Raw genomic sequence first — 21,803 nt, 5'->3', positions numbered from 1 at the left:
GCAAATTCTTACTTGGAGATGAATAACAACTCGAAAACGCATTGAGAATCTGCAAAATCAATTAAATAAATAAATACGAGAAGCAATTGAATATACGAACCAAAAACATGCTCAGTGTGACAAGCTGTGCAGTTATTGCCTTAACAATCATCCAAGTAAAAGACCTGAAAAAAGGGAAATGTTTTCTCTAACTGATTTATCGAGTACCCATTGCATTTCTACCCAACAAAAGATGTGTAACAAAATATTCCAGGGATTTTTTAAACTAAGTGAGTATATCTTTTTTTTAATAATAATAATGATAATGAAATTATCAAAGAAAAAATATTTGGAACATCAATATACAAGCTAGTATTCTTCTAGAAACAAGAAGGTTTAGTGAAGAAAAGGTCAAAGCCGGTTATAAAACATGAGATTTCCAATGTAATCCTGAGAAAGGTTTCAAGGGAACAATAAATTAGCACATAAAGTATAAAAAGCACAGGTAAAAACTATATTATGTAGAACACATTAAGTGCTTGTCAGCAACAGTGTTAATACCATATATCCATACCATATCTAATAGACACATACAGCAACACCCACCCACTGCACATAGAGAGCACACTGCTCAAAACCACATTCAAACAAAGGCCATTGCTTGGCATGCACGATCAAACTCAGAAAATAACAATGAAGAAGCGAGTCCCAACCTCACTACGATGCTTTTGTAACCAGTTGTAGAAACATGAATTTTTGAATAGATTAGTTACAGTACGGATACTCGTTAAAAGGTTTGCAGGAATAGCTGGGTTTGTTGTGACTTTCTTGATTATTTCCGATAGTACATCTGTGTTGAGCACACAAGGTCAACAGTCAAGATAGAATTTGGTAAAAAACTATCCATAAAGAAAGAAGCATGCCTCATAACAAAAGCTTTGCCTGTAAGCCTCAACAACCAGTTCATTTAAGATTTCAGAATTATGACTCTTTTAATATATATATATATATATATATATATATAATTTGAGGATATTTCCTCATATGATGTAAGCAAATAGGAAATTAAAAATGATCAGATATATTTTCAGAAATAAAAAATATTTAGGTCTCATCTTTAACTTCAATACCATTTTCAGCTTGAACATGCTTGAGAAGTATGGTCGCCCCATCTGGTTGCAGGACAGTCATCCTCAAAATATCAACAACTGCAAATTGACAGTATAACATTAACCAAGTGAGCGAAACTATTTTCCTGGAACCGTAATGTTACTCATTTTTTTTAAAAGAAAAAAAGCATGATACTGTAAAATCACACTCCAATACAATCCAAGAATAAGTGAAAATCAAAGCATTCAGAATTTACATAAAGAGCATATTCATTTATCAAAAAAACTAAATAGTACCTACAGTTAGTGTGCCACAATTGCATGCAAGTACAGAACTCAGAATAGAATTGATGCAAGGAGCACAACCAAAGTTAATTTGAAATTTAGTATTCAGATTTTCATTTGTCTAATGGGATTGGATTATTTCAAAATTTTCATTTTTTTTATATTTTGGATTCAGATAGGGATAAGATTTCAGATTATTTTTTAGTTGAGAGTTTTATGGGATGTAAACTTTTGTAATCGTAGAAGCACTATAAAAATGATAAAGGTGGTTTTTTTTTTTATATTATTGAATAAAATTTTCTTTGTGAGAAATTTCTTTGTCTGCTTGTTGGTGATTCCAAGCAACCCCAAGGATGTGAAGCCTATGGATTTCAAGCTGCTATAGGTGGTGAAGCCCAGACTGTCTTGCATCAAGCATAGAGCTCTGTAATATACATATAAGTTTTGGCCCCAAGGGGACCTCTTTAATTCTTATACAAAAGTAAATTCCATGGCACTTCAAAGCTTAAACATCATAAAATTGAAAAGATCTTTTTATTGATAAGTAACAGATGTTCTAAGAACAAAACAGGAATACCCATATACATCAGATAATTCAGGCATCAAATAATTCATTAAGAGAAATGTCGTCTCTGGGAGACATTAAGATATATTGGGAAAAGATTAAAACAGATCTAAGAAAACCTTTATTGGTAGGTAAATAAGAACCAGAGAACGGCCATTAATATCATTTAGAAAGCTCCTTACTAAGTTTTAAATTACAAATATGATATTAATGGGAATCCAGAATCCTATAATTTATGCAGAAGCCTGAGAATTTTGGCATGCTAACCTGGAAATATCATTGGCAGAGGCCATGAATTTAGCAATTTCAGTAACAAAGCTATATCAACATCTGCTAATTTACTACTATGATAGTGTGACGTGTCCTTCAGAACTTTAATAATGACGTGTCCTTCAGAACTTTAATAATGGCACCAAGTCTGGAAAACTCAAGCTCTGTCAATGATAAATTTTTATTTTCCTACAACAGATTGTCAATAAATCCAAGTTAATCAGGACTTTACTTCGTTGTAGAGTAGAAATTAATCAGGAGCCCAGTCAAAGATAAGTTCTCCTTTTCCTGACAAAGTAGAATTTACTTTGTCATTGTTAGACTCTGTAAGCTTTTTGAGGATCCCATCAAACTGTGCCACATCAAAAACAAGTACTCCTTTCTGGAAACAAAATGATAGACAAAGAATGACAAGTAAATGACGGGGTGAAAAGAGACACCAAAGTACTTAAGAGATGTAAAGAAGGAGCATGCATCTTTTAAAGTCACCCAATTGACGAACCCAACCAGCAATATACCAGATACTCAAAACAACGACCCCTATAGAGATATAGTCTTGGAATACAGAAATTGAATATCAAAATACACAGCCCAAAATGCTCAAGGGGGTAAAACTCGCCTCAAAACAGCCATAGAGCCCAATTACATTACATATCTACCAAACAACGAACAGCGAAAAAAATGTTTGAAAGAATGAAAACACAATCAGCACAGTGAGAAACTTCTATAGACAACCAAAAAAGAAAAAGAAAAAAAAAAAACCCTCATAATTCCCTCGTACAACTGAGAATCAATACCAAAGATAAAAGTTTCATAAAATACCAGAGGGTATAAATACAAGCATAACATTCTAATAGAAATACAATAAAAAGAGTAATAAACATATAATTATTTAAGAGGAAAATAAAAACCTAGAAGTAATTAAAAAATCAGTCTACAACTCTAAGTGAAAAGGTGTCAATCCCAACCATAATGGAGTAGAGCCATAATAGTCAAGTAGGGAAGCCAAAGAGCCTCTTTTGGCTGGAGGATTGCAGAAAAAAATTCTAAAAAAGTACATTGCATTCACTAGGTAATGTTTCATGTGAAACAAATAAAATATAATACATGAGCTTTTACAATCACTCAATATATACTTTTTTACAAGTTCCCTAAGAATGGACATGCAATTCCTAGAAATGCATCTTAAACCCCTTGACTGATATATCCAAACCTATTAACACTACACTGTAACAGCATACCTTAGGAATGTGCTTGAAAGTGGGTTTTGCTGAAACAGCTGCTATATAAACAAGAATATGAAAAAACATTAGAGCCATAGTCTTATATTGGAGGTTGTGAAGTAAGTCAGGCATTCAATACATATTAGCATATGCAAGAGAAAGTAAAATACAGTAACAACAATTTTTAATTTTTAACTAATATAAATACGTACCAGACATACTGGAAGTTGCTCCAGGTATATAAGCACTAGCTGAAATGAAAAACAGAAAACATTAGACAAGCAAAAAGGAAGCGACTACATCAATTATCTCAAATGTTCATGTCATAGTTCCATAAAAATATTGTACTTACAGCCAGTAAAGGGATCACGAAATGATGAATCCAGGGTGAAGTCCTTTTGTCCAGAATTTTGGAGTATAAACTCTACAATTTGTTGTCGATAGGAAAGAGGTAGATTCTCCTTGAGAAGCCATTTGTCAGCAGTAGCATAAGGATTATCTGAAATATCAAATTTTATGTCATTGTTTTTTGAATTAACAATTACATTCATGATTCATTAGATGTCAATGATGTAGTAAGTTAAACAAACAACAATTGAGGCCTAATATCATCAAGGGAGATGAGTGCCTTCATTTATTTGATACTAGAGTAAGACATGAACATCATACCGAGTAGAGAGAGAATACTCAGAGAAATTGGGACCACAAAATTATAATTATAATGCAACAAGGTGGAAAGCCAGTGAACTCTTCTAGCTCAAGTGCCATTCCCTTGTAAAACTAAACTAAGGTGGGGGGTGAAGTCATGGTTCAAGACCCATCAGGTGTATGTGTAAAGTGGAAAGGAAAATGAAGAGCAACAGATATTGCAATTATAATCAACCACAGGAAAACAGGACCAAGAAAAAAAATACCTGATCGATTGTAGGGCAACTTACGAATAGGCTCCCCATCTCCAATATCGACATCAAATACTGAGTAACAACAGAATAAAAGACTGAATCGTTACTTATTACCAAAAAATAAATAAATGATATAGACAAATGGTCAACCATATTAAAGTTGTCAAAGAACATAATTAAGATTCTGACCATAGTCATATTCAATCCCATCAAGAACAGGACGCCTCAGGTTATCATCCGGTCCGTCAACAACTTCACCAATCTGAAAAAAAAAAAAAAAAACATAGGACTAATTTTAAAAATTCAAATATTAGAGAGAGGGAACTAAAGTGCAAACAAAAACCGCAAATGTAAAGGTACTCGGAAAACAAACTAAATGCACTAATATATAAAATTAAATGCATAAATCTTTAATGGTCCAGCTCAAAACTCGTTCCAAATGTCAATTTAAACATGTGTGAAAAGAGGGGAATTCAACACAAATAAGTAGAATAGGAATATGGACAATCTTAAAGCCATTGGCATGAAAGTGCAAGACACCTCACTCAACAAGTATAAGTCAAGACTACTAGATAGAGCACATTTTTAGAATCCCGCAACTGAGAGATTGCATTAAAAAGACTCCCCATAAACTTCACTACCATCCATAAAATTAAGTAAATGGGTTATGAAAATACAAACACCATAACTAAGTCAGAGATAAGGGGGAAATTTTGGTGAAGAGGGACATAGGCAGTGGCTGTAAATATCACACAGCAAACTGGACCTGTAACCTTTCTATCCACTTCTTAGTTTTTTATTCACAATCGAGGGGAAAAAAACAAAAAATTTGCTGTCACAGTCATCTGCTATACAAGAGATTAAAATTTTTAAGAAAATGAACAAACTTGCAAAGCATAGGATTCTAAGAAACACCACAAAAAAGAAAGGAAGAAAAGGAAAGAGTATATCAAGCGCCAGAGAGGCAACCACTTAATGTTGCATTGCAAATAAAACCATAAATCTAACTGTTGATATAGTTGTTAGAATGGAATTGTAAATTACCTTATCCCACTTCTGTTCCCTCAAGTTCCAAGCATATGCCACACCATTGTCCCCTCTCTGACAACTTTTGTCTGCCCATCACTCGTCCCTGATGTGGAAGAAAGGAAAATACAATTCATATCAAGCAGCATACAACAGCAATCAGGTGCAACATATCAATCCTCTAGAACTTGAAACTCTAGGGAGACAAATTGTGAAAAGTGTAATGGTTTACGGCTTGCTATTGTGGTATTGGGCGGTCTTTTGGCCAATAAGGAGAAAACACATCGAACATGATCAAAATATGTTGGCCATGTCAATTCGTATTTGACTGAGAATGGATCAAGTTGCATGGACATATTGGCTCTAAGCTACAATCACTTACCTAACGCTTGAAACCATGCTTTCTATATTTTGGTATCTACCTAGAAGACTTTGAGATACTAGTGAGGCAACTTCTCCGACTTTGGATAGCTGAGGGATTCATTCAACAAATCGGGAATAGAAATATAGAGGATGTTGCCGAAGACTACTTGGAGGAACTTATTGATTGGAGCTTGATTCAAGTGGCAACAAAAATGCTAGACGGAGGAGTCAAAACATTTCGAATCCATGATCTTTTACGAGACCTTTGTATATCGGAAAGTGCTGAAGAGAAGTTTCTTGAGGTTTGTTCAGATATTAAGCTTTCACCCATGAGCATATGTCGTAGAATTTCCATTCACTTTGCCAACCATCCATACATTTCTTCCAACCCTTGTGAGTCTTCAAATATTCATTCTGTAATGGGCTTTTTTTTTTGTGGGGGGGGGGGGGGGGCACGCGGGTGTCCTCTTGACAAAGGCTACTACTTGAAATGGCTATGTAAAGTAACAAGTTGGTCCGGGTGGTAGAGCTTAGTAATATGGCCATTTGTTGCATCATCCCCAAGAAGGATTGAAAACCTGGTTCTTCTAAGGTACTTGAGCATTTCTTCTGGTGTGCATCATGTCATTCCAAATTCTATATGCAACCTTTGGAATCTTGAGACGCTAGATATGAGAAATTTTAAATTAAATGCTTGCCCAAGGGGATATGGAAGTTACAAAATTTGAGATATTTATACTTAAATGGGCCAACATCTCTACCTAGAACTGACAATAAAGCGGGTTTACCCAATCTTCAAATCCTAACTGGTATAGATTTAAATCTCAACGGTATGCGTCTCTTTGCCAGGGCCAGATTTCCTAACCTAAGAAAATTAGGATTTCGTCCCTCAGCCTCAGGAGGGTTTATATGTAGGGAATTACACCGAAATTCCAGCCTGTGAGAAACAAAACAAATAGAGAAAACATACGCTAAAGAAAAAACAATCACATGCATAGACAATATTTATGTGGTTCGGTAATTTGCCTATGTCCACGGAGTTGTAGGGATTTCACTATTATCATGAAAAATACAATAGTGTAGAAGAACACTCTCAAGAAATCCAATTTCCAATTACACCCTGACTCTCTCACACGGCTACACTTACTAGGTTATTGGGAATCATTACTATTGCTCATGGCTTGCACTACATCTCAAACCTAATATATATATATATATATATATATATATATATATGTCAAAGTCCGCTGTTACTGGGAATTGTTATTCCTAGTTAAATTCGGTCAATAGTGACCGACTTAGGTAGACTTGGGCTTGTGGCAATTCAAGCCACACACACAGCCCACTTCAACAAATCTCCACCTTGGCTTGAATTGATCAAGCTACACGAGCAAACTCCTTCGTCACCTCCACCTTAGCCTTTAAGGGCTCACAAGTTCCAAACATCAACCACAATCCTCCATAACACAATCCCTCATCCCTGCAACTCATCGTCCTGTCCTCAAGCTAGAATGCCAACTGAAGTTGCACACAGCTTCAGCTTTTCAATAGTGACACGCTTAGTCAACATGTCTGCCAGGTTCTTAGATCCACAAATCTTCTCAAGTATTATCAGCTTATCTTCAACAAGATAACGGATAAAGTGGTATTTTGTTTGTATGTGCTTTGACTTTGAATGAAAAGCCAAATTTTTGGCAAGAAAGATTGCACTCTGACTGTCACTGTGTAGAATGCCCATCACCTGCTTCTTAACCAATTCATCTAAGAAACTATGTAGCCAAATCATCTCCTCTCTAGCTTCAGTTGCTGCAACATACTCAGCTTCTGTAGTAGACAAAGTGACAATCTTTTGTAGATTTGAAGCCCATGATATAGCTGTACCACCCAGAGTAAAAACAAACCCAGTAGTACTCTTTCTACTATCAATATCACTAGCAAAATCAGCATCTACCTAACCCTGCAGTTTCAAACTTGCAACTATGAAGTAAAGACATGTATCTAATGAACCCTTCAGATATCTCAGAATCCACTTGACTATCTCCCAATGCTGCTTTCCAGGCCTACTCATGAATCTGCTCACAACTCCCACTGCATATGCAATGTCTGGCCTTGTACACACCATAACATACATCAAGTTGCCAATAGCTGAGGCGTAGGGCACCTTGCTCATATGGTCCTTTTCTTCCTTTGTCTTTGGTGACTATTCTTTACTTAGTTTGAAATAACTACCTAAGGGTGTGCTCACTGGTTTAGCTTCATTTATGTTGAACCTGCTGAGAACTTTCTTCACATTCTTTGACTGTGAAAGCTTCAATGTACCATTAGCCTTGTCTCTAATGGTTTTTATACCAAGGATTTGCTTTGCAGCTCCCAAATCCTTCATTGCAAATTGTTTGGATAATTGTTGCTTTAGATTATTAATTTCCTCAATGCTAGACTCTGCAATAAGCATATCATCCACATACAACAGTAATATGATATAAGAATTGTCAGAAAACTTAACATAGCAACAGTGATCAGTTTCACATCTCTTGAACCCAATTCTATGCATAAAACTGTGATTTCTTGTACCATTGTCTTGGAGCTTGTTTTAGGCCATACAAGCTCTTTCTCAGTTTGTAAACTAGATTCTCTTGTCCTTGAACAATGAACCCTTCTGGTTGAATCATGTAAAGGTCTTCCTCCAAGTCATCATGAAGGAATGTTGTCTTCACATCTAACTGCTCAAGATGTAAGTTTTCTGCAGCCACCATTCCCAGTAACAGTCTGATTGTTGACATCTTCACAACTAGAGAAAATATCTCTGTGTAGTCAATGCGCTCCTTCTGTTGGAACCGTTTAACAACTAATCTGGCCTTGTAACGTTTGCTACCATCATACTCATTTTTTATTCTGTATATCCACTTGTTGTGCAAAATCTTCTTTCCTACTGGCAATTCAGTCAGTTCCCATGTCTGATTCCCCAACAAGGAATCCATCTTATCCTTCATGGCTAACTCCTACTTGCTTGAATTCTCATCTTGCAAGACTTCATCATAACATTCTGACTCACCACCATCAGTCAACTAGAGATAATTTGGAGTAGGTGAATAACGTTGTGAAGGTCTAATGTTCCTAGAAGATCTGCGGACTTCAGCTACAGGTGTACTTAGATCTACCTATGAATTTACATTCTCTTTATCTTCTTCACCCCTTTTCTGGACAGTACCTTTAGTCAATTCATCTAAGTTGACAAATTCAGATTTCTTTTGATTTATCTCTGTAACATCTGACACTACAGTTGACATGTCCTTGTACATAACGTGTTCATTAAATATCACATTTCTATTTCTAATGATTTTCCTATTTTGTTCATCCCAAAACCTATAGTCAAATTTCTCATCACCATAGCCAATGAAAAAACATATTTTAGACTTTGCATCAAATTTACTACGAGCATCAGAATCAATATGAATATAAGAAACACAACCAAAAACTTTTAAATGTGAAAACTTTACCTTTTTACCACACCAAACCTCCTCAGAAAGTCTGAACTCCATGGGAACTGATGGTCCTCGGTTTATCAGGTAAGCTGCAGTGTTAACAGCATCAGCCCAAAAAGTTTTTGGTAGTCCAGTATGCAATCTCATACTCCTAGCATGCTGATTGAGAGTTCTGTTCATGCGCTCAACCACACCATTCTACTGTGGTGTCCCAAGAATGGTCTTCTCCATTCTAATTCCCTGTGCAGCACAATACTCACTAAGCCCTCGATCTATGTACTCTTCTTCATCATCTGACCTTAAACATTTTACTTTCAAACCTGTTTTTGTCTCAACCATGGCCTTCCACTTCTTAAAAGTTTCAAATACATCAGATTTATTTTTCAGAAAATAAAATCATACATTTCTACTTGAGTCATCAATGAAAGTGATGTAGTACCTTAAACCTCCAAGGGATGCAACCAGAGAAGGCCCCCACAAATCAGTGTGTACTAACTCCAATTTTTTAGCCTTCCGTGTCCTGCCAGTTTTCAAGAAGCTCACTTTTTTCTGCTTTCCTAAGATGCAACTTTCACACATGTCAAAGCAATGGACTTCAATTCTGACAGTTTTCCTTTTGACAACAGTATCTTCATCACTTTCTTACTCATGTGACCAAGTCTGCAATGCCATACACTTGTAACAGTACTTGCATCAGCAATTGTAATTGTGTCTCTTGGACATAAGGTCATGTACAGAGTACCAGTTTTCTTTTCACGAGTCAATACCCTAGCTCCCTTTGTAACCTTCCAAGTACCACCAACAAATAGTATTGCATGCCCTTCATCATCAAGTTGTCCAAGAAAAATCAGATTCCTCCTTAAGTCAGGAATATGTCAAACCTTCTCCAGTAACCAAACAGATCCATTTGGGCAACAATATTCAGACGTCTCCCATACCTACAACATCCAAGGTTGAACCATCAGCCAAATACACCTTACCAAAATCACTTGCAACATAATCCTATATGATTTCTCGTTGTGGAGTGGTATGAAACGAAGCTCTTGAATCCAAAACCCAATCATCAAGTGGACTGTCTACTACAAGAAGTAATGCATCCTGTATCTCTTCTGTTATAGCATGAGCAGAATCATCTACATTCTTCTTCTTAGGGCTTTTGCATTGGTTCCTAAAGTGACCTGTTTTCCCACAATTCCAGCATTGTATTTGTTGGCCTGATCTAGGTTTACTTTTGTTCCGATTAGAATTTCTGTATTTTGATCTACCCCGATTTGAATTTCTAATATTACCTCTACCTCTTGTCTCAAGGTTTAGGGCAGAACTAGATCCTGAGGTTTCACCTGCATCTCTTCTGCGAATCTCCTTAGCCAAAATTAAATCTCGTATATTATTGTATTTGAGCTTTTCTTTTCCTGTAGAATTCCTTACTGACATCCCTATTGCCTCCCAACTGTATGGCAAAGAAGCCAAAATGATCAATGCACGGATCTCATCATCAAAATCAATTTCTACAAACGACAATTGATTTGTGATAGTGTTAAATTCGTTCAGATGTTGTGCTACTGATGCATTCTCTACCATTTTCAGATTGATAGTTTCTTCATCAAGTGCACCTTATTGTTTGCTGACGACTTTTCATACATACCAGACAAAGCCTTCATCAGATTTGCTGTGGTCTTCTCTTTTACAACATTGTATGCAACAGACCTAGACAGAGTTAACCTGATAACTCCTAGTACCTGTCTATCAAGAAGAGCCCATTCCTCAGCCTTCATAGTTCAGGTTTTGTCCCCAAAAGAGGCAAATGCAATTTCCTCCCATAGAGATAATCTTCAATCTGCATCCTCTAATATGCGAAGTCTGTGCCATCAAACTTTTCTATTCCAAACGCCTTTCCTGCTTCCTCTGCCATTGCTCCCACTCAAACCTAATCCTAGGCTCTGATACCCGTTGTAGGGAATTACACTGAAATCCCAACCTATGAGAAAAAAAACAAATAGAGAAAACACATGCTAAAGAAAAAATAATCACACATAAAAGACAATATTTACGTGGTTCGGCAATTTGCCTACGTCCACGGAGTTGCAGGAATTTCACTATTATCAGGGAAAATACAATAGTGTAGAAGAACACTCTCAATAAATCCAATTCCCAATCACACTCGGACTCTCTCACACGGTTGCACTTACTAGGTTATTGGGAATCATTACTATTGCTCACGGCTTGCACTACATCTCAAACCTAATATATATATATATATATATATGTCAAAGTCGACTATTACTAGGAATTGTTATTCCTAGTTAAATTCGGTCAATAGTGACCGACTTAGGTAGACTTGGGCTTGTGGCAATTCAAGCCACACACACGACCCACTTCAACATTATAGACGTAGACTCAGTGGTTTTGTCATTGTCAAGCATCCATCCCTTGCGTCATCTACAGACTTTGAAGCTTTGTGAATTTATTATTGTTCTCTCAAATAAAATTTCACTCCAGTTAACAAAGATAACCTTGCTAGATTTAAAAGGTTGTGTGCCAACTTTGCTAGATTTAAAAGGTTGTGCGCCATCTCCTAGGGAGTGTTAGGCAGCCTTACCAACCTTCGGATACTCAAAGTAGTTGGATGTGGCAGGCTCACACTCGATTGCAATGAAAGTAGTTTTTGTCAACTTGAAGTCCTCAAAATGGCAGAAGTAACTGATTCAGAATGGACTATGGAGAAAGGTGCAATGCCAAGGCTACAACGTTTGGTCATCGAGCGTTGCAGCTTTAAAATGATGCCCCTGGATGAACTATGGTGCTTGAGTGCTTTGAGGGATGTAGAAGTTTTACATCCTGATCCAGAATTGGCAAATATGCTTCGATAGTTGCCGATGAGGGATGGATGTAATTGAGATAAGTAGTTGATCCACCTTTGAATCCATTCCCAACAACTAATTGAGATAAGTAGTTGATCTGTTGTGCTATGCTTTGGCCTGAGTGGTCATTGTTTCTCTCTTCCCTGATCATCCTAGCTGTTTAAGCCTTTACTGTTTTGTTTTTGTTTTTGTTTTTTTTTTTTTTTTTTTTTTTTTTTTTTTTTTTTTTTGTCTATGGACCTATGGTGATAAATCCGTTTTGGTTTAGGGGAAGATATAATCTTGAGACTGGGACAATACTATATTGAATAGCATAATTAATCTGTGTTTGAATTCAATTATGTTATATTAATTTCCTTTTTTTTCCTCGAATAGATTTCCGTCTTTTTTTATTTTAATTTTTACATAAAGTAGGAAAGGAAAGTTGAATCCAAGTAATAAAAATTGGTTCTGAAATAATGGGCACTAAACCTTCTGTGCCAAAGTTTAGCTCAATTGGGATGGAGTGGTGTCCTTAAGTTGTGCGCCGGGCGTCAAATTGTATTCAAGCCACCTCTCTGCTATACTTCAAAGTTTAAAATTGCATCTTTCATCTAAATGCAATTTTAAACTTTATCAAGCTCCTTGGAATGAGATAATTCAACCATTTCTGGAACCCGATCAAGTAAGCGGTTCATCTCCTCTGGAAATTCTCGATTAGTTTTTCCTCCAACGAAAATCATAGTTCCATCTTGTAAGGCCCAAATCTTTTGGATGTTCAAGAAAGAAAATAGTGGAACAAATGAGTATGTATTAAATTGGAATCATGGTTTCAACAATGGCAATGTCAAACCAAAATGAAATTATTAATTGAAAAGAAAATGAGCAATTTGACACATTTGTGCACCCATACAGTGTAAAAGTACCGATGCTGGAAATACGCTTTGTTAATTTTTATAACCATTCTTAACTCCAGAACCTCAGTAAACAATTTTGAAAATTATTAAAGATGTCATTTTTTAAAGGTAAAAGCAAAAGACATGATTGTTATAATAGGTGCTAGAACGTAAATTACCTTTAGTGAGAATAGCAAGATCAGTTACTCAGTATGACCAAATATAACTTTATTATGAATATTGATCATAATTCAGGTATATGGGAAAAAAAACAGTTATACCTGTGAATGAGATAGAAAAGAAAACTAATGCAAGTTGTGAACATTAGAGAACCAAATCCAGCATAAACAATCAGCACACCGGGATCAGTCTGGGAAAAAACCATGATTAGTTCCAACACTAACAAAAATAAGCAGTCAAAGAAAATCCTATATTTTATTAGTAAAGCTGTTATTTTTAGTCATCACCTTCAGGTCAAGGCCACTGAGGCCTTTTCCATCTACAATAATTTGTACCATCTGTGTCATTTGGGTGTTTAGTGACAATTTATTATAGATCACAAGCAAGCAATGATCTGGATTTCCAAATGGAAAAGTGAAAAGGAAATTAGAAAGGAAAAACACATTAACATAGTGACATGTCTTTTTCCTCATCCTCCTTGTTGGCCGTCCTACAATACCTTCAAGGAAACCAAAAGAAACTACAAGTCGGGTAGCCAACTGGGTATTTATGACATGTCATTCATCTTCTCACAAGAACTGGAGCTGTGCTACAAGTTGTTACATTTAGGCTTTGTTTGGATGGGGGAGTGGAAAAGTGGGAGGGTTGAAAATTGTGGGGGATGAAAAAGTGGGAAGATGGAAAATATTTAGTTTTCCCTCTTATGTGTTTGGTTGGAGGGGTGGAAAAGTAGGAGGATGGAAAACTCTTTTGTTTGGTTGGAGAGAAAAATGGAATGATGAAAAATGTAATTTATATAAATTGACTATTATACCCTTGTTACATAATATGTAAGAAATAGATTTATTTGTACTCATTAAATAATATAAAATTTACCACATCATATATATAAATTTATATTTATATTTTTATTATTATAATGTAAAAATTACATTATAATCTTCTTCTTTTTTCCAAATTTCAGCGTTTTCCCCTTTTTTTTTTTTTCACCCGTTTCAGCCAAACATTACACCCTTACAAAGAATTGGCTGGGCATTAACATGGACAATGGCAGGCAACAGGAAACAATAGATCACGTTGAAAAAAAAAAAAAAAAAAAAAAAAAAAAAAAAAACAAGAGAGGAGAACCTGGACTTCTCTGGACGGTGTGCTAGATGAGAAGATGAGAAGGGTATGAATGAGGGTAGGTGGGCAAAAGTCTTCAGCTGGGTAGGTGGAGGGTATGAATGAGGTTATGTGGATGGGTATTACGGTAAAATAACAATGAGGGAGTTTTCCCTCATTGATTTTCCTCCGATTTGGGAGGAAAGTTTTTGTGGGCCCGGGAGAGAAAAGTTTCTCCCGGGTTTTCCACTCCTCTGATTTTCTCCCCATTACCAAACAATGGAAAACTGAGTTTTCCACCCCATTTTCCCTCTTATATTTTCCATCCTCCCTATATTCCACCCATCCAAACACAGACTTAGTCTTTGATCTCCACCGTGTCATTTTTTGTATGGAGTATAGACAAGAGTTTTTTTTTTTTTTTTTTGGAGAGAAACAATAGAGTATAGAGAGAGTTAGTTAGTTTACCACGTGTACCAATTTGATTAGGAAAAATACTATGTCCAAACATTTTCACCACACTTCAACAACAAATCTTAAGCCTCAAGTTATTATTAACTATTACTAGTGAACAAAAAAATAAATTAAATGGCGTGTTTAAATTAGAACCAATAGCAACTTATTATCTTAAAATTGTAGTGAAAATATTGTGAAGGTAGAGCTTCTCATTTGATTAGTTAGTTAGGAGGTTAGTGTTGTTAGTTTTTAGTTGGTAATCTGTCAGCATTGTATATCAATGTAATCAAGAGTTAATAAGAAACGTCAGTGTCTCCTTCATTCTCATAGCGTGCCTTTACTTTTAGCGCGGGTCTGCAATTGGTTTCAACTTTCAACCATTGTGAAACAAAATCATAGCAAATTGCGTGTCTATCATAAGCAAATTGGTCCCACAGGTGACAAGACATAATGAATTTGCACCACAAAATGTTCCTGCCAAGAATTTTCATCTTCACACCAACCCTTCATTTCCAACTTCGAAGTCCACATGACATTGAATCAACATGAATAAAACACTTTCCTTCACCCTTCCGGATTATCCCCCAAAGAAAGAAAAAAAATCTGTAATTCTTGTACAAGTTCTAGTGTTTTACTCACAAAGAAACGAAATAAGCAGATATGGCAGACGCTGTTGTGACTTTCCTGTTGCAGAACCTGACTCAGTTGCTTTCCCAAGAATCAAACTTGCTAGCTGGAGTAGAGGATCAAGTCAAATTACTTAAGAACGAGCTATCTCTGGTCAACGTCTTCCTCCAAAATACTGAAGGGAAGCGGCATGACAGTGGCTTGGTGAAGGAGTTGGTCAACCAAATCAGGGACGTAGCCTATGAGGCTGAGGATGTTATTGATACATTCATCATAACAATGACCAAGCATAGGAAAAGAAGCAAGCCAAGGAAGGTAATTGATAAAATCACTCTCTATCTCACTGTTACTGTGTTACTCAAAACAGAAATGAAAAACAGAGACTGGAAAAAATAAACTGAAAAGCTCAAATGTTATTGCTATAAAGAGAACAATACAATTCAATAATCATACTGGTGAATGGATACAATATATATACAGGTATATCAGTGAAGGAAGGAGAAGAAGCTCAACAGATTCTGGTATAACAGACTCATAACCGTCTCACACGAGCCATAACAGAACCATACACGTGCGTGATCCTTCAGGCCTTCAATAACTGATATAGTCTAAACGACATCGTTTGGGTTTAATGAGAAACGACACCGTTAGACTTTAAGCGTGTTTTGTGTTTAGCCATTTCACTACACGACACCGTTTTGGACTGAGAACTAGCCGTTGGAATAGTTGCTTCTTCTCCTTCAACATTTGATTCTGAGCTTGCACTATCATCCCCCCTCAAACGAATGGGGAATTTCCACATAAGTTTGGATGTAAGCCAACGAAACCGGGGAGAGGAAAGACCTTTGGTAAACAGATCAGCAAGTTGATCATGAGTGGAAATGAATTTAAGAAGCAAGTCATGTCTGAGGACCTTTTCACGAACAAAATGGTAGTCAACCTCGATGTGCTTTGTGCGAGCATGAAACACAGGATTGGAGGCAATGGCCAAAGCACTAACATTATCACACCAAAGAATCGGAGGTTGAGGAAGAAAAATGCCAAAGTCTCTAAGGAGCATTCGAAGCCAATACAACTCAGCAGTGGTAGAAGCTAATGCACGATACTCAGCCTCTGTGGAGGAACGAGACACAGTGCATTGTTTCTTAGCAGACCAGGTAATGGGGGAATTACCAAAAAACACTACCATACCAGTAATAGATCTTCTATCCACAGGATCCCCAGCCCAGTCTGCATCACTATAAGCAGATAAGGAGATGGGACCTGGAGTAAAAGCAATCCCAAAATGAAGTGAACCTTGAAGATACCTCAGGATGCGTTTAGCAGCTTGAAGGTGATTTTGGGTAGGTGTGCTCATATGTTGACAGGCCTATTGAACAGCAAAAGATAAGTCTGGCCTGGTGAAAGTGAGGTACTGTAATGCTCCAACAAGGCTCCTATAGGATTTAGGATCAGATAAAAGGGTGCTGTCATTTGGTAGAAGATGATGATTAGGAGAGCATGGGGTCTTACAAGGCTTGCAATCAGTCATGCCAAACTTCTTGAGAAGATCAGAGGCATATTTGGACTGATGCACAAACAAACCAGAGGAGGTGTAGTCAATCTGGAGGCCAAGAAAGTAGTGAAGCAAGCCAAGATCTTTAAGATCAAACTCCCTACCCAAAAGTGTGATGATGGTAGAGACAAAGGAAGAGCAATTACCAGTGATTATAATGTCATCCACATAGAGCAACAAATACACAATAAAAGAGTGATGCCTCAAGATGAACAAATTGCCATCAGCAACTGAAGCACAGAACCCCACATGAAGAAGCTGAGATGTAAATCTCTCAAACCAAGCTCGAGGAGCTTGTTTGAGACCATAAAGAGCTTTGTGAAGAAGACACACATGATTAGGAAAAGAAGGATCAACATAGCCTTGAGGTTGAGCCATAAAAACCTCCTCCTTGAGAAGACCATGCAGAAAGGCATTGGAAACATCCAATTGCTTCAATTTCCAACCATGTTGTACAGCTAAGGCAAGAAGGAGTCTAACAGTGGCAGGGTTGACAACTGGACTGAATGTTTCATCATAATCCAATCCATACTGTTGGAGATAGCCCCGAGCCACTAATCTGGCCTTATACCTGGCAACAGACCCATCACTATGCCTTTTGAGCTTATAAACCCATTTGCAAGTCACAACATTCTTATGAGGAGGAAGAGAAACCAAGGACCAAGTCTGTTGCTTCTGTAAAGACTGGAATTCAGCATCCATGGCAGCCACCCATTGAGGATGTTTGGAAGCAATTTTAAAGGAAGGAGGTTCTGCATCAGTATAGTCACATTGTACCTGCATAACTTTAGGCCTATATATTCCATGCTTAGACCTTGTAACCATAGGATGAGTATTTATGGAGGAAGGAACAAGATCAAGAGGAGCAGGATTGGAAGGTGAGACAAAAGGTTGGACAGAATCTGGTAGCACAGAAGGAGAAGGGGCAGACACTTAGGAAGGAGTATCAACAGGAGTAGGAACAACAGGGATAGGAGAAGAAGAAGAAAGAAATGAGGGAAGGAGAGAAGATAACAACTCAGAATCTGAAGAAAAAGAAGAAGTTTGAGGAGTAGCATCAGATGTAGAAGATGCTAGAGAAGTAGGGACAGGATGAGACAACCAATCAGACAAGGAAGAAGAAAAAGGAACATGAGGATTAGTGAGATTGGGATTAGTGGCAAAAGGAAAGAGAGTTTCATTAAACAAAATATGGCAAGCAATATAGATTCTGTTGGATGTAGGATCAAGGCAAATATACCCTTTAGACAAAGGTGGATAGCCAAGAAAAATACACAATGTAGACTTAGGTTGTAGCTTGTTCTTATTATAGGGTCTAAGAAAGGGATAGCAAGCACACCCAAAGGATTTAAGAGCATGAACAGAAGGTGTTTTAGAGTACAGCTTTTCCCAAGGAGACTGAAACTTTAACACTGATGAAGGAAGCCTATTGATAATTTAAGTGGCAGCAGTGAAAGCATATGACCAGAAATTAAGGGGAAGATGGGACTGATAAAGGAGAGCAAGACCTGTTTCAACAACATGTCTATGCTTCCTTTCTGATACTCCATTTTGCTCAGGGGTATGAGGATAGGAAGATTGATGGAGAATACCTTGAGCAGAACAATAGGCTTGAAACTCAGCATTAGTATATTCAGAACCATTATCAATTCTGAGAATTTTAAGTTTGGAATGATGTTGAGTTTCAACCATGGTCTTGAAATGCTTAAAGACAGACAAAACTTCATGTTTAGACTTAAGCAAAAACAGCCAAGTGAACCGAGTGTAATCATCAACAAAGAGTACATAGTAATTAAAACCAAGTAAGGAAGTAATAGGAGAGGGACCCCAAACATCACTATGCACAATTTCAAGAATTGAAGTGGAAACAATTGAAGATTTATTCAAATGAAGTCTGTGCATCTTAGCACTTATACAATGTTCACAAGAGGAACAAACCTCATCAATCATGGACAAAGAAAGAGAGGAAAATACAGACTTAAGAACATAATATAAAACTCTAGAGTGAGGATGGCCAAGCCTGTGATGCCAGAGCAGAATCTGGTGTGGTTTGACAGACACAAAGGCAGAGGACTTGAAATGGTTCAGTGATGAGGATAGATCAGAGAGGGATGGAATTGGATAGACCCCATCTCTACTCAACCCTGCATAGAGGATCTTCCCCGTGGGCAAATCCTGAATTAAGAACCTGTTGGCATCAAAATAACAAAAAACATTATTTTGGAGACATAGTTTATGAACTGACAGAAGGTTAGAAGCAAGGTCAGGCACTCTTAGAATATTATCAAGCCTAAAGTTATGAGTTAGGGTTTGAAGCTTACCATTACCAATGTGAGTGACTGGCAGTTCCTGACCATTCCCAACAGTGACAGTCTCATTGCCTTGAATAGGTTGTTGATGAAGAGACAGCTGTGACAAATTGGGAGTTACATGATCTGAGCAGCCTGTGTCAGTGAGCCAAGAGTTTGAAGCCTGAAGTTGAGCAGCATTGGCCACCATTGAAGCAAGTTTAGCAGGGGCATGCCTTCCTTGATATGCAAAGTCCATTCGATGGTAACAATCAAGAGCTGAATGACCATTCTTTCCACATATCTGGCAAGTAGGCCTACTGGATTGACCTTGATTTTGAGAAGGCTTAGGTTGATTAAAAGACTGAAATTGAGATGGAAAACCTTGATTAGCAGGATTAAGACCTTGGAACTGAGAGCCAGATCCACCAAAACCTTGGAACTGAGAGCCAGATCCACCAAAGTTGGAGTAATTTCCCCCACCAAATTGAGAATTCATTCCACCAGAGTGAGGTCCATGTCCACGAGCACCTCTCCCTCTCTGGTTGTAGTTTCTTCCTCCTCTTCCCTTAGGAAAGCCTTGTGAATGGAAGTTTGCAGCCATAGCCATAGAAATTTGATCAACACCATTAGATCTTTTCTTAATAATTCTCTCTTCAGCATTAAGTAATGCATTCAATTCTTCTATGGACAACACATCACTCCTAGTTCTAATAGCAGAACTAAAAGAGTCATAGCTAGATGGAAGACCATCAAGAACAATGTGAAGAAGCTCCTCATCATCCATAAATACAGACACAGCAGCTAATCTGTCACAAGCTTGCTTAATTCTCTGAAAATAACCATCAATTGATTCATTCCCTTTCTTAATTGCATTCAATTCATTACGGAGACTCATAACATGAGACCTTGAAATTGATGCAAATCTTTTCTCTAACACTCTCCAAACTCCTCTAGCAGATTTTTGCCCAACTGTGAGAGCAAGAATTGCAGGAGAAAGAGTTGAATTCAAGAATGTGAACATTGCCTGTTCACGATTCTTCCAAGCTATGAATGCTGGATCAATTTCAGTAGTAAAATTACCAGATGAATCCGTAAGAAATCTATCTGGAGCAGTGACTGAGTCATTAAGAACCTCAATCATGTTGTAAGTATCAAGAATTACCTCGATTTGATGTTTCCACACCACATAATTCCCATGATCCAGCTTCACAGTCATCATAGATGACATATTTGATAGCAACAACAACGAAGAGTTCACTGGCAGACTTGAAGAAGCCATAGCAGGCACAGTACTTGAAGAAAACGATGAAGAAGATGAACTGGACTGAGTAGAAGCCATTGATATGGATCAATGCTCTGATACCATGATAAAATCACTCTCTATCTCACTGTTACTGTGTTACTCAAAACAGAAATGAAAAACAGAGACTGGAAAAAATAAACTGAAAAGCTCAAATGTTATTGCTATAAAGAGAACAATACAATTCAATAATCATACTGGTGAATGGATACAATATATATACAGGTACATCAGTGAAGGAAGGAGAAGAAGCTCAACGGATTCTGGTATAACAGACTCATAACCGTCTCACACGAGCCATAACAGAACCATACATGTGCGTGATCCTTCAGGCCTTCAATAACTGATATAGTCTAAACGACATCGTTTGGGTTTAATGAGAAACGACACCATTAGACTTTAAGCGTGTTTTGTGTTTAGCCATTTCACTACACGACACCGTTTTGGACTGAGAACTAGCCGTTGGAATAGTTGCTTCTTCTCCTTCAACATTTGATTCTGAGCTTGCACTGTCAGTAATCCATTTCTTTGACAAAGCAATCGCACTTCATGAGGTAGCACACAAGATAGAGAGCATCAAGAACTTGATCAAGGAAACTTACAACAATAGGAGCAAGTATGGCATAGAAATAGCTGAATCATCTGGAGGAGATGCAGTAGCCGAGGAGATACTGCACAGGCGCAGGAGATATGTAGAGGAAGATCATGTGGTGGGCTTTGGTCATGACACAGAGGCATTGGTGAAGCAGCTTATTGAAGGGAATTTGCAACATAACGTTGTTTCAATCATTGGCATGGGGGGTCTAGGTAAGACAACTCTTGCTAGGAAGATCCACAACAATAATAATGTCAAGAACTACTTTGATGCCCAAGGGTGGGTTTATGTCTCTCAAGAATATAGAATCAAAGACCTGTTGCTTGAAATTTTGAAGAATGTGACACCAATGCCAAAACTGAAAAAATTTATGTTGAAAGTCGAATTGAAAGACGAATTACTCCATGGATTGGAAACTAAGTATAACTTAAGCAAGGATAAACTGAAAGGGACACTAGTTGAAGACTTGAAAGGTACCGTGGAAATGAATGATGAAGAATTCAGAAAGGCATTGTTTGAGTTCTTGGAACACATACAAGACCATACACTGAGAAATTCCTTGTCGGGTTTCGTACGAGGTATTTACAGGAAGAATGTTGAAGGATTGCAAGATTTGAATGACGATGAATTGAAAAGTGCGTTGTTCCATTACTTTAAAGACAAGAGGTACCTACTTGTCATGGACGACATCTGGAAAACTGAAGTATGGAATAAGGTAAGTACTGCCTTTCCTAAAAACTTGAATGGAAGTAGAA

General features: G+C 37.3%; 1 protein-coding gene across 1 annotated transcript; it reads right to left on the bottom strand.

The window, feature by feature from the left end:
* Positions 1-2,304: 2,304 nt before the first annotated feature.
* LOC115966878 (phospholipase A-2-activating protein-like) lies at positions 2,305-13,458 on the bottom strand. The gene is made up of 11 exons (XM_031086022.1): positions 13,408-13,458; positions 13,222-13,310; positions 11,808-11,904; positions 5,378-5,434; positions 4,523-4,595; positions 4,346-4,405; positions 3,784-3,930; positions 3,644-3,682; positions 3,450-3,490; positions 2,516-2,590; positions 2,305-2,397 (listed from the first exon to the last, which is right to left on the bottom strand). Exons 1-11 carry the CDS (start codon positions 13,456-13,458, stop codon positions 2,305-2,307), a joined length of 822 nt encoding a protein of 273 aa, XP_030941882.1.
* Between the last annotated feature and the right edge of the window lie 8,345 nt (positions 13,459-21,803).

Source organism: Quercus lobata, chromosome 11 (assembly GCF_001633185.2).
Source record: "Quercus lobata isolate SW786 chromosome 11, ValleyOak3.0 Primary Assembly, whole genome shotgun sequence".
Classification (NCBI taxonomy): Eukaryota; Viridiplantae; Streptophyta; class Magnoliopsida; order Fagales; family Fagaceae; genus Quercus; species Quercus lobata.
Note: the sequence above shows the minus strand (reverse complement) of the source record. Positions and strands in the feature narration are given on the sequence as shown.